This window comes from Poecile atricapillus, chromosome 3 (genome assembly GCF_030490865.1).
Source record: "Poecile atricapillus isolate bPoeAtr1 chromosome 3, bPoeAtr1.hap1, whole genome shotgun sequence".
In the NCBI taxonomy this organism is placed as follows: domain Eukaryota; kingdom Metazoa; phylum Chordata; class Aves; order Passeriformes; family Paridae; genus Poecile; species Poecile atricapillus.
Window position 1 is genome coordinate 70,195,041 of NC_081251.1, and position 14,522 is coordinate 70,209,562.

At 39.5% G+C, this 14,522-nt stretch overlaps 1 protein-coding gene across 1 annotated transcript in view; it reads left to right on the forward strand.

The window, feature by feature from the left end:
* The first annotated feature begins 3,189 nt into the window (after positions 1–3,189).
* The window catches only part of NID1 (nidogen 1), a 43,380-nt gene continuing 32,047 nt past the window's right edge, over positions 3,190–14,522 (forward strand). Inside the window, exons 1-5 of the mRNA XM_058835326.1 lie at positions 3,190–3,406; positions 9,748–10,047; positions 11,141–11,370; positions 11,992–12,419; positions 13,323–13,472. Coding sequence (XP_058691309.1) covers positions 3,200–3,406; positions 9,748–10,047; positions 11,141–11,370; positions 11,992–12,419; positions 13,323–13,472 — 1,315 coding nt within the window. The 5' untranslated portion in view covers positions 3,190–3,199. The remainder of the gene's footprint in view (positions 3,407–9,747; positions 10,048–11,140; positions 11,371–11,991; positions 12,420–13,322; positions 13,473–14,522) is intronic.

Below are 14,522 nucleotides of genomic sequence, written 5' to 3' on the forward strand. Positions count from 1 at the left end.
TTCTTTCCTGCCAGTATCCCAAATACTCAGTTTTCTCCAGTTTATTACCACATGGTTACTCTGTCCTTTGATCCATCTGCCTAAATGCTTTGTTGTCACTGGAGAGCAGAACATCATCATGGGAGGCCCCGGGCATTACTTTCTTACTCCAGTCATGCCAGCAAAGGGAACACTAGCTCTGTTTCCTTTGTTAATGAAACCTGGAGAGGGGTTTGAGAACGTCAGGCTTCTCCATATCTGCACCCCCTTTTCTAAATCTCCTCATATTTAGGCAGTAAAATCCTCCAATATATATGTGTGTATGTCTGTGAGCTATTTTAGCACTGTATGAACATAGAAACTCAAGTCAAATATGTTGGACTGTCTCAATTTATTGTTAAATGCAGAATTATTTCTTAAAGTCTATTATTTAGTGATCTGATCAACCTAGTGTTGTGGAAGTCTTCTCAAATATTTCTATCATTCTGCTTCCAATTTGCCTGGTCTATGATTTATATAAAAGTAGACCCCATGGTAAGAAAGCATTTGCTGATACATGGTTTCTTTAGTTATTTATTTTAGTTATTTCAATGTCCTAGTTACCTGTAATCCTCAAACTCACCCATTTAATTCCTCCATCTGTTTAGGACCAGTCTTCAAATATTTGAGTTGAAAGTGCTCAATATCTTTGAAGCATGATCTTAATCAAATCTCCTCATTATCATTTAATCAAGTACACATGTTCAGTTCTTTAGCAATTTCTTGTATATAATTTCCTTTTCTCCCCTGATATTTTTTTGTTTTGTTTTGTTTCAGTCTGAATTCTCTCCAGTAGTGAATTTTCTGTGACACCTCTGATCTCACAAGGCATCTCTGGAAAAGCAGTGTCATTATATACCTTTAGAAAATTTCTCTTTCTTGTAACAAAATAAATCCAGCTCATTTGTTGTACAGGATCTCAGTGGCTGCTCAGGGAATACTGTTGCTCTGTAAATTGCTGTCATATCTGATTTATTATCCAATGAAAATGTGGAGTTCTTGGTATTTACCAGCTATGAAAGACCTTCTGGAAAGTATTTCTCAATTGTGACATTCCAGTTTGCACTTAAATACCTTCTTAAATCTTGCTGAGGTCTTTTGCATTTTCTGTTCTGGTTCAAGTTAGCAATTAATATCTCCATATTAATTACAACATAAGTAAACATGCTTTTCCACACCCTTTTTAGGTCCTTATTGAAGATGCTAGAAAGGACAACAGGGAACTTCTTTTCTTGTCTTACAACTAACAATCCTTAATACTCCTCGTAGCAGGAGCTGTACAGAAGGTAAACTTGTAACTGAAACAGAAAAAATGCAATCCTCTTAAGGTTAAGTATAGACTAAACAATCTCAATATTCTGACTAATGGACAAAGGATTTACCCTAACATGGCTATTACCCCATGTTTTAAACATGCAGAGGAAGATATTTAACTCTTGAGCCTTCAAATCTATTTCAAATTTACTACACTAATTTTTAGCTTCCCAGTGGTCCTTGTCCTTCAAATTCTGGACGTAATACTAGGAGATCATATGAATCTGACAGGAAAATGTTAGCCTCTCAGAGTTTTCTTCTTGTTTTTCTTATGTCTTCCTTTCTTACTGTAGTAGTAAATGTGACTGGGGAAAACATTAAGCCTAACAGAAATGATGCTCTTGTGAACGTGTGCATAAGGTTCTGGTGTTACCATGGGGGTAACTTGCTATGGAGTTTTGCACAAGCACAGAACCTTTAGGTTCTGCAAATTTGGAAATGGGCTTTTGCTGGGGGGAGGCAGGTTTGTAATAGGAAGATGATTTTGTGGTGAAGGCAGCTGATGGTATGCCAGTGCACACATTTAATGTGGGTAAGAAGTTACAGTTGGCTTCTGGTTAAGCATTGATTTGCCAAATGAGGAGAAAGGTACCTTGGCTGGAGACGGAATCATCTTTATGGGCTCAGATATGGTGGCGAACCAGCCAAAAGGCTGCTCTTGCTGCAGTGGTAAGCCACATATTCCTGGATTTATATAAAGCCACAGATTTCTTGCATCCACCAGTTACTGTCTTAGAGGCTCTGAAAATACGGAGGGAAGTTGCAGGTGAAAGTACAGCGAGAACTCAAGGAGAGCAGACCGTCACTCTACTTTGTCTCAGTGACTGTTTTCACTGACATACAGAACCCAATAGTAAGTAGTTGGTAGTGATAATGGTGATTAGATGTGTTTCGCCATTCCGGGAATGTCTTGTGCTCTTTGCGATTTGCCAAATGATTATCTGCTGTAAACCTTCTGTGGATGTATCACAGCATATACTTTACTGGCCAAGATTTAATCGTTAAACACTGCTGTCCTCCTTGGAAGGAAGTTTTAGGAAAAACTTGGAAGTTTTAGGAAAAATATATGAAATACAATCTTTCTCTCATTCTCCAGTTGCTCCTGAGTGTTCCAGGGGAGCAGGACTATGCTATAAAACAAAAAGACATAGTCAGAAGCAATATATTTATATATACCATATTTATTTTCTCTGTATGTCATATAATCAGTAATTTTTTGTTTGCAGATTTATTTCATATATATTTTAGTTTTATTTTACAACCAAATGCAGTTCTGACATGGATGACGTTCATTTATGAAACGCAATCCAATGTATTTATTAATTTCCCCCGACCATGAGCACCTGGTATCAAAATTATTTCAGAAGACAGCATGGGGATTCATATTTTTGTTTCATGTTGATTTTGGAATTTAGTCTCTCTGCGCTGGCTATTGGGAGGTACTGCCGTTGCTGGAGTCACTTTGAGCACACATTTCCCAAACCAAGGCAGAGACCCCACTGGCCCTGGCGGAGAGCAGCGGTGCTTTGAAAGCATCTGCCGGACGCCTACGACCCCGCACCGACTTCGCTTCCCGACTTTCGCGCCCCACAAGCGACCCTGATCCCGAAAGCGGCTGAGCTTTCCCCCCGAGCGCTCCCGCCGCTCGGTCCCCGCGGGCTGCGCGGTCTCCGCTGCTCCCCCGCGGGCCGGGAGCGACCTCTCGGCTGATCCCGCCCGGGCTGTGGGAGCGGCCGCGGGGGTCCCGGGGCCGCTGTTCCGCCCGCCCCTCGCAGCCATTGGCCGCGGCCCCCCCGCTCCCCACGGCCCCGCTGCCCGCGCTTATAGCGGCGGGACGGCGCTGCCGCTGGCGCCGGGAGCCGCCGGGATGCGCGCCCCGCCGAGCTGTCCGCGCTGGGCGCTGCTGGTCCTGGCGCTACTGGCCCTGGCGCTGCCCGCAGAGCTGCTGGAGCTGCTGCCGCACGGCGAGGACCGCGGCGATGCCGCGCTGGAGCCCGGGGACGATGTGCATTCGGCGGCGCTGGAGCTGAGCACGGCGCTGCGCTTCTACGGCTCGGCCGTCCGCTCCCTCTATGTGAGTGTGGGCCCCCCTTTGGCTGCCGGAGGGTCGGAACCGCTCCTGGGGACTCCTCGGGGAGCTTTGGGTGGGTGCGCGGTGATGCTTGTGGGTTCAGTGTGGGTTCCGGGAGTGCCGAGGTCAGAGGTCGGTCCGAAGAGCTTAATTGTTCCAATCGTGTTCAGTCAGGTATGGGGGCCGTATTAACTCCCTTCTCACACAGTGCCCGGGGCTGATTCTTCGAGGTGCACAGCCTCCGCTGGAAGACACTGCAACAGATAGTAGGAGGGTAAAGAAAATGCAATCGATTAACCAGAGTGAATGCCATTCCCAGGCGTTTTCTGCACTCATACAGAGTGTGTTCAGCTCAGAAACATCCTCATTGTGATCTGATTTGTGTGTTTCAGCATGCCAGAGTCACAAAACTGAAAGGAAGTGTCTAATCAGCAGCCTAACACGTCCAAGACTGGCACCTCTAAGCACCCTTAGAAAGCTAAGGGATCTTTCTGTTCCTTAATGTCTCGGGCACTCTCAGGTGTTCATTGCTTTAAGAGTTCTTGGGCAGAGCAAGTCCATATCCATAGTAATCACATGCTTTGAGCTGCAAGCACATCTCAGCCTTGTGTGCACGTCCCACACCTGGATCTGCGTCCCAGAGTGGTGTGTGCATGTTTATAGCTGATGGAGGGTGTTCAGTGTTTGAAGGTGGGATTGAAAACAGATTGTCTGGAGCAGAGCTGCCCAAAAGCAACTTTATCTTTGCCTCTTTTCCTCTGAGGCCCCATCTAGGCTAGCAATTCAACATGCTGAGTAACATATTTAGGAAGGTTTTGGTAGGCAAGGCACAATGTGTTTAGTGTATTAATCTGGTAAACTAAATCTCACCTCCCTGTCCGGATAAGACAGTGTGGTTTAGTATCATGGATCCAAGATGCAACTCAGCCGATTAACCTGCATGGAGACACTTGGGACACTAGAGCTCTATGTGATTGCAGTCATTCAAAATTTGCTGTAGTTCCCATGCACGAGTCTGTTTCATGGGTATTCACTGAAGATATAACTTGCTTGTGCTACATGAGTTATATTAGTGCTGGCACTTAAGTTACACTCCTTTTCATCATCCATACTGCCACCACTTGGATAAATCCTAGAATCATATCTGAAATCTAAAACTTTGAGGGATTTGGGTTATGCTTGTATGGAAAATGGATGTTGTTCACTGAAGCTGACTGAGATGAAGTATTAAGTGGAGTTCAGACTTCAGTTTGACCCTTAGTTCATTGTCTTGCCTTCTGTACTCTAATTTGGTCACTGATTAGTCAACCCATGTAAAAAAATACACGTTTAAAAGCACAAACATATTCTTGAAAGATAGTGGGCTGTATATTCAGCCACTGAGAAGCAAAGATGACTAGCAGCATGTCAGGTAAGCAACAGAGATGGGAAAGAGTTTTCGAAGAGCAGTAAATTGATTAACCAGTCTAGGTTTCCTTAGTTCATTGATCCTGGTACTTGCCCACCCTCAAACAGGAACAGTTCTAATTAGTTTTTGCCTGAAAGAATACCCATGAAGAGTGTATTTCCAAATCACTTCCAGGGCTCTGCCAGCATTACTCAGTATTAAGAATGGGCAGTTTTAATGAATGGCATTTCAGTATCAGTCTGCAGTCTGCACACTATACAGAGGCTTTTTCTTGCACTGAATCTGGCACAAGTATTGCAGAACAGAAGCACAGTACAAACTTCATGGGGGTAAGGAGAGAAGTATACCTGTCAAGTAAATGTGCTGAGCAGTTTTAAATGCATTTTCACATTACACATTTTTATTGTATATTTGCAATGAGTACTTATGAAGTTCTACTAACTTGTTTGGCTGGAGTTTCCAAGGTATTGTTAGTTGGTAGTAAATATTTTCAAGCTAATACAATTAACATTTAGTGCACATAATTTTAAGTAGCAATTTTGTGTGGGTTCTCTTTCTATATTCTTTGGCAGTTGAGAAGCTGAGTTGTTTAAGTTAGCTGTATATGTGAATTGAAAGGCAAGGCATCCTGTGAAGTGATTGTTTAGTACCAACTTGTCATAAAATCCCTGGCAACAAAACCTTTTCTCATAGACTGAAGAGAATGCTTTTAATTCATATAAGCAGAAACATATTGTAATTTTACATATTGTAATCTTCAATATGGTGCTTCTGTATGTAAGGTTTATAGTATTGAACTCTATCGCTAACCCATACTACTCTATTTGTTTTAATAGCATACTTTTATTGAGGCTTTTTCAGTTTACACTAAAACTGGCTGGTGTGGAAAAATGGAAGGATTAGGGATTACCTCCTTTTAGGAAAGAACTGAGAATCCTCTAATGCAAGCTTCGTTCAATTTTTTTAATCCTTACTTTTATTGACTTCTTAAATTAATAGTTTGATTTGAAAAGCTTTGCTGCTTTAAGTTAACTGTCACTTCATTGTAAAAATAAATTCAAACCTTCAAAACTTTTTTTATGCCAAAATATTCAAGCCTGTAAAATGCCTAATCATTGAACAGGGAACAAGTACCTCATTTGTTAGAAACTTTAATTTTTTGTTGTACACACAGAGATATGATTTTTCTTTTAATAGAAGCACTTCCTTACTTTGCATTCCTCTTCTCATTTGGTTTTCAAGGTGGACCTAGAATTGTGTATGTGTGTTATTGCTTCTGCTACAAACCACAAATGTATGTTAACTATGTGTGTAATCCAGAAGTTTAACATGCTAAAAATACATCTGTGTTAGTTCCTGTCAATTTAAATAGTGTTATACCCTAAAAGGAAAGATGTACTGTAAAGCTGGTCTTTAGACAACGCCCACCTGAGGCCTCATTTCCCCCCTTTCCCTTTGGACAGGGAATGATGCTTTGATGAAATCCAGTACTTACTCCAAACTACTTCTCTTTATTTTGGGATTCACACTTAAACCTATGTTTGTGACCTTGAAAGAAGTAGGGTGAAGTTAAAGGAGTATTCACTGTCTTAGACAATATAAATTTATTGTTAAATTTGAAAGCTAAAAACATTTTTTTCATTATTGGTGAGTTTCTTTTTTTGCCTTAAGAATGAAACAAACAGCTTGTTTATTTATTTTCATATGATGGCTTGCAAATGTTTTCTGGGTTATAGAAATGTTCCCTGAACATTTAATACTGAACTGTCCTACTTAAAAACTTCCTTTAAAAAATGGGGTTTGAATATCTTTAATAAAATTACTTCTTATATTAAAGTTTTTAATAAATAGAAAAGAAATAGCTAGATGCATGTCACTAAGAGGTGAAAAGAAGAGGGACATTTATTCTGGCTTCTGTTTATTCTGCATTATTAACCACTCCTGATTGTATTTTCTCTTAATGCTATTTTTATCTCTGCCATAAATGGGGGATCATGAAGCTGCAAAACCTATGCACACCAAATCTGATGAAGGGCATGGAATTTGTTTGCAATACTTCAAACACTTGTCATCTCTCACAAGAGGATTTAGTTGAGAGTAGGGTTGTCTGTGTACAAAATTGTAAGAAAGCAGAAAGAAGAGGAAAACTTCTAACTTGCACTTACTTTATTAATTTAAAGAGGGAGTGCATCTCTTTGCTAAAAGGTCTTAGCAAACAGACTGTAATGTCCACAATTCTCCGTCCTGTCTTCCAGTGGTACAGTATAATTAGGGGGTTTTAATTTTCAGGTCATGTTTTAGCTTTGCTTTGCAGGATTATGAAGCATTTTCTAGTGTATAGATGTTGTAAGAGTTCAGGGAACTTTTCTGGACTAGATTTCTCTTACCTCTCTGACTGCAGTTGTAGGGCGTGTACTGAGGTAACCCATGCTGTCTTTTTAGTTCTTTACTCTTCAGATTCATAGTTCACCTTGGGATCTGTGGCCACTGTCAAGTCATGAATGAGTAGTGTAAAAATTATCACAATATTTAGCTTCTTCTCCTTTGTAACATGACCTGCTTTCCCAACATGTATGCACAGATTATTTACGGCTTATATACCTTAGATACAGTGTTCATGCATAAAGCCAACTCACCTATTTTTTACATGATTACTTTACATTATTAACTTCTTTGGTATTTTACACTCTAGCTACTAATGAAATATACGTCTGCAGAAAATACAGTCAGCATATGTAAAGCCACTTTTAAAATAAATTCTGATATACTGTGGGAACTATTTTCTAATTTTAGCTAATGGTTTGTGATAGGCATTGTGCAGTTGTACACCAAGCTGACTGACTACTGGCCCGTGGCAAGGGACATGCTCTGACCCACTGGATAGCCAAAGAAGAGTTTAAGTATAGGAGTTTTTTGTGTATGGAGGAGTGATTTGTATCATGAGTTCTCATACTACACTTTTTCTGATTTACTGTATGTAGCAGCGGTGGTGGTCCAGATTTTAAAAATGTTGCCAAGGTGTAGGCAGCATCCTTAATGGGCTTGCACAGACCATAATTTCTCTGTGAAGAACATGTGTGGCCTCCCACTGGCCTCCTTGTTCACAAATTTATAGAGTGGAAAATGGTGAAGAAATATGGGGAGACAATAAGAGTGATCAAAAACAGAGAACAGCTCTTAGACAGGGTAGGCTGGAGGAGAAATTGCATAGTGGGAGAGACTGGATAGAGTTTTTATATGTCCCAATACAAAAATTAGGGCTGTCAAATGAAGTTGGAAGCCAAACTGAAAGCAAACAAAAGTAGGAGAGACCTGAGAATATGAGTCACAAATTTGTGGAGTTCCTTTTCAAGGGATTTTGTGGATGCATAGAGTTTATATGTGTTAAGGGAAGACTCAACAGATATGTGAAAGAGATCCACTGAGGATAAAATAGTCAAACAACAGGGAATCCCTTGTGGTGGGTGCAGTTGGAGGCTCACTGGAGAAGCATGCGCATGTCCTCTTGTTTTGCTGAATCTCTAAGCTAGCAGGTACAGCTGGGGACAGGCCACTGGGCTAGGTGGCTTTGCAGTCTGAGTCAATGGCCATTCTGGCCCATTTCTAGGCATTTGCAAAGATTTTATCATGCTGAGAATATCTTGACTGTGTAAAAAGATCCAGCAACAGTTTATTCTTCTTGGACTCACAAGAATCCCTGTGAGTGAGATAAATCTGTGGGAGACTGCAGTTTTTATTTCATAGCTTATAGTGAAAGTTCTGGGACCTCTGTCCCCTTTTGAGTCCCCTGTGTATGTGGCAGCAGCTCTAGAGTGAGTGCCTGGCTGCCTGTAGGTAGTCAGATGTGTCCTGTTAACAGGCAGTCCAAGACTTGGAGGTGGATTTGTATGTGGCTGAGTCAGTGCTAGACAGAGCTGGTGGAAGGTCCTGGCACAAAAAGCTGTGTGTGAGCACTTTGGCACTGCCTCAAGGCCTGACACCTGTAGTCTTGCTCACTGCTTTTGTGTATGAGAGCCAGCTCTGGTCTGCCAGTGGAGTTTGGCTGTCACACTCGGATGTGCCTAGCACCTACCTGTATGTATGTATTTATCTCTGTTTCAGTCAGAGGTCGCTGACTGTGACTCTTCATCTCACTGGTGGGTTGAATCTTCCTGAGCCAGTATCTGTGCATTTTCAGACCAAGAGTTCCAATTATTTATGTAAATTCCTTCCCCACCCCCACCTCCCTGCTTCAAGTATTAGACCCGTTTTCCTATCAGACTGTGTCAGGGCACTCAACCGTAAAGGAATTTATAGGGTGGCCTATATCTGCTGTGGAAATTCTGTCTCCTAGATTCCATGACCTCTGGAATAAGAGCTGTGCACTGTGCTCAGTGCTGAGCATGTGTTAAGAGTGAGCAGCAGCTTGTGGTTGTTAGCCTTGCACAGTAGCAGAGAAGTTCCTAGGAGGGTGGTTGTAGTGAAGTGAAAACTAAAGCAGTCCTGGCCAGGCAAAGAGAAATCTGTATGTCTTCCCAAAAGACTTTCACCCAGGCTATTACAATATATAAGCATGGAGCAGTTTTTTTGGCTTGTCTTCTATGTGTGAATTAGCTCTTCGCTCAGAAATTCCATCATCTTCTGAAACATTGGTGGTTATGTATATCCTTGTTGGAAGAGACAATAGGTGTCTGACATTCAAATAGCTAAAATCTTTATCTAGGAAAAAAAGGTTGTTCTGTCTGTAAAGCTGACCTCTGATTTTGGGCAACCAAAATTTCAGGACTCCTAACTTGGGATAAAAAACCAAAAGCTTAAAAAACTGCAGTTAATTTTTAAACACAAAACTGACTTTTGATTCAATTTCTTTTGGAATTAAGATATTGTGATCTGGACACACATGTGGGAGATAGTTGTATGAATAGTGTTTGTTTTATAATTTTCATCTTTTTATTAGGTTACCACTAATGGGATTATTGCAGTGAATGAGCCCTCAAGTGAAGAAAAATACCTTGGTCAATTCCCAGTAAGTTTTGGGGCTATTGCTCCTTTTATGGCCGACCTGGACACAACAGATGGACATGGAAATGTGTATTACAGAGAAGATTCATCGTCAGATATCTTGCAACTTGCATCAGACTATATCAAAAGAGGTTTTCCTGAGACTGCTTTTGATCCCAGCAGTGTTGTTATTGTTACCTGGAAGCTTGTGGCTCCTTTCCAGGCACCAGGAGAAGATCACGCTTTGGAAGAAAAGGTGAATGTTAATCAGAGCTTTAAGTCATGTTGGACACATGCTCAGCTATAGTGTAACACTGTAACCTTTTGCTTTGAAGGCTTGAAGTCTTTTGTGTTTAAATGAATTCTGCAGACCTAAGAATGTATATTATCGTTGAAAAGGCTGTAGCAAAATAGGAGTTCCCAGAATTTTTGGAATTTATGTTAATAATGTTTTATTAATTTAAAAGATAATGCTTGAAACTACATAGCTGATTTTGTTGTGTTTCCTAATGACTCTTACTTTGAATGTTGAAAGTGTTGTGAGAATAACTGAACTAGAATATCCTGAACTCCCTCTGTGCAATGTAATCCTGCTGGCTTGCATTTTTCAGCAGACTCTTAAGTCATTTTGACATCAAGCTATGTAAAATCAGATAATTATATGGACTAGTAGAATCTTAAGCTCATTTTGAACAGATGATATTACATTCAGAAAAAGCTCATGTTTTATAGCTAGTATTAAATTAAGAAACAGAGGTTATTTTTACTAATATTCACAAATAATTTTCCCCTTTTTAAACCATTCAGGTACTATCCTGCAAGGATATGTAACTTTGTACAGCATAATTATCAAAGCTGATGAGAGCATTACTGTTACTTAGCACATCTTTTTATGTCAACAACTAATTTCTTTTGCTGAGCTTGGCACAAGCATTGTGTGTACAGTAACAATTCTGCACCCTGGTAGCAATGAACATGATGTCTGAGGTACTGTCCCAGTGGTTCCTAGAGTAGGCAGGAGTGTTCCTGTGGGAAAAGACTTGAGCAACATGAAACTTGAACTTTACTTTAAACATTCTGTTTACAGAATTTTTTATTTAGTCTAGCACATCACTTCTGTTATTTTAAGGAAATGAAATAGCATCCTATAGCAGTACAGAATCTAAAATTATTATGCTTTGGGCAGCTTATCTGACTATTTCCTACAGATTTAATTTACTTTTGATAATGTTTTCTTTTTAATGAGAATTCTGATTTTCATTATGTGTTTAAAATGAAAAAAAAATTCTCTGTCTTTCTTGACTATTTTTACATGAGTAAATGTGTATTATTTTATTTTTTTTCCACAGAGAAACACATTCCAGGCTGTCTTAGCCTCTTCTGATTCCAGTTCCTATGCTATTTTCCTTTATCCAGAAGATAGCTTGCAGTTCTATAGCACATACTCCAAGAATGGTGATGAAAATATTCCTGCTATGGTTGGCTTTAGTCAAGCCTCTACAAACTACTACTTTTGGGAAAAGCCAGGATCCTACAATGTCATTGCTAATGATGAAGACAGCATTAGAAACCTGTACAAGTATGCTTTTTTCTTGGTTTAAACTCTTCAAGATAACATCAGAACTGCATGGTTTTCTTAATTGTAGTATTAATCTGTGAGAACTAATATGATACTCTTAGCCATTGCATGAGAAATCACAAGATCTGCCTCTGATAAATATCCATGCCCTTCAGGACTTCGGTGTAATTTGTTAAAAGTCCATATTCCCATTGTCACTGGTGGGAACTCCTGTATACATAGTTCTTCTATAAATAGTACCACTTAGACTTCAACTCCTCATAATCTATCCTAGGCAGGTTGTTTTTTTGAAAGAAGGAGTAAACAAGCAAGAAAAAGTATGAATTAGAAAGTTTTTGTAAGTGGTAGAAAGATCTTTCTGGCCCTAAAATCTCCTTCTGTTCCCACCGCTTTGGAGACAAGAAAGTTGGAAACAGAGCTCTGGGTGAGGAGAAAAAAAATGTTACCCAAACTGTCAGGGGTGTTCTACAGCTGAATAAACTGTACCTGTAGGCAAGTATGTAACGTAGATAAGATAATTAGACAGTTTTGTCCTGACACTTTGAAATGAAGGATAACATTGTGTATAGGTTAGAAATACCACACAACTTGCTTTATTTGGCATGTGCTTCTCTTTGACAGAAGCAGCAATGCTGGGAAGCAGGGCGTCTGGGTGTTCGAGGTTGGTAGCTCATCTGACAGTATTGTGCCTGCCAAAATCAACAATATTTTGGAGAGCATGGAGCCCAACGAAGAAGACGAGGAGATGACTTCTAAGCCCTTTACATCTGACTATGGTTCCACTGAAATAACACAGCAGTACATCACAAGCAGTACAGACAGCACTGAAGAGGATCAGCACCTTGTCACATACAGTGTTCCTCGGTTAGCTGCAGGAGACTTTCCGACTTCATACCAAGATGTAACAGGAACACCTTCAACTGAGTCTTTTTACAGTCCTCAAAATTTCCCAACAGCAAAAGCTCCACCTCGGCAGTTTCGCATCCAGCAGTTCCCCCCACAGCCACCTCAAGTCATAGATGTGGAAGAATTTGATGAAACTGGAATAGGTCAGGTCTTTTGTACAGTCTAGCTTCTTCTGACAGGGACAGGCTGTAAAAAAGACTTGTGAAAGAAATTTAATTACAAAAGAAACAACGTTTCCTTCTCATTAGCTTCATGTCTGAAAAATCTGGATACATATCATAAGTTTGTGTTAATCATTGAGGTAGTTAATTTGGATATCACCTCAGATTAAGTTCTTGCCAGTCTAGTAAACTAGATCCCTGATCAAGCTCACAGACTTTTCTCAGAAGTGTTACTGAATACAGGTGATTTAATAAAGGTTGGGAATAGAAGCTGTCGTAAAACTTTTTGGCTAGGATTTCATGGCCTCAAGTCTTAGAAGGTTGGAATTAGCAATTCTAAGTTCTAATAAAACATTTCTAGAAAATTCAGAGTAGTGTGACTGACTTCCTACAAGTTAATTTTTTCTTGAAGCAGGTGTGAGATTTTCTATCTCCATTAAATAACAGGGTAAAATACTTAGGATTACAGGGGGCATCTAGTTGCTGTATGGTCCTCGGTACTGCGCTGATATGTTTTGTTCTAAAGTTGGAAAGTCCCCTTTTTGTGTTAATTTGGAAACAAGGACAGATTAAAATAATTGTGTGTTTAGCTTTGACAGGTGTTTTAACTGATTTGTGTTAGTATAGATCGCTGAAGTCGATAGAATGAAACAGTTCTCTAACTAAATAATTAAACAGCTGAAGCCCTGACATTTCCTACAAAATAGTAGAAATTTATTTGCATATTGCAAGGTTAGCCAATATCAATTGCAATAGTTCATTTTCCTTAAAGAGAAAATGAAAAGCTGACCAAGTGAGTTCAGAGATACTTCTAAACTAGTCCAGGGCTATGTGAATACCACAGTAATTACAAGAAATATAAATGTCTGGTCTTATTTTCTACAGTGTTTCGCTACCACACAGATGTCCAACAGACCTGTGCTAACAACCGCCACCAGTGCTCTGTTCATGCTATTTGCAAGGATTATCCCAGCGGGTTTTGTTGCAGCTGTATTGCTGGTTACAAAGGAAATGGCAGACAGTGTGTAGCAGAAGGTAATTGGTTGTAAATTTAGATATATAAGTAACAATTACATATGGTGTTCTTGAATAAGGTGACCTTAAAATCAAAAATCACCTGATAAAAACTTTTTGTAAGACTTATCACTGAGATATAGTGAAAGGCATTTGAATCACTGAGCTCTACTTTTTTTAAATTGTTTTTTGAGTGATGTAAATTATTTTGAGTGGTCAATTATATGCTTTATGACTTTCTAGTAAAAATAAACTTCTGTAACTGACATGGTTTAAAAGAAAGCCTAACATCCAGTGGTATTTCCTAGAATTAGTCATAAAGTTCCAACATGTCTGATAACATGATCTGATATGGTCTTCACTCTAGAAATGGACAGCTCAAAGTGATGAACAAATTAACTTTGATCATTGAACCCAAGAACATAGCTCCTCTTTGACTCTTAAGCTGCTTAGCTAAAGGGTGATCTGCCAAATTTTTGCTAAATACCCATTTAAACTTTGTTCCTGTGTAAAATCCATAAAGGAATTTCTTATGTATACACTTGTAATCCTCATAGTGATCTGGCTCAGAGTACAGATGCTTTTTAACAACTCAAATAGTTTACTGCAGGACTGTGTTTTATAAACCAGGAAAGCAAAACTTAATACTTAGCTTTCAGTTCATAAAATTGGATTTTCCATAGGAAAAAAAAAAGGATCTGATGATAATGAAATTTAAACTTCCATGTAAGAAATTATATACAGGAGATAATTAAAAATCCGAAATAGCTACTTCTGTACAACATTGACAGTCTTCAAAATGACCAATGGGTCAGAGCCAAGAAATGTTATAGATTAGAATAATAGGTCAATTATTGACCCAATGGTGTTAGTCTCCTAATAGGGAATGATCAAATTTGCATTCGGTGTGTATTGGTATGAAGTGGGATCTTAAGAAGTTTCTGTCTGCCACTTACTCTCAGATATACTGTAACAGTGTTATGAAGTTATCCTTGCAGACAGAATTTTCAGTGAGGATAAAGGGCATCTGTTCAGGCAAATTTGGCCATTTAATCATCCACATAAGACAAC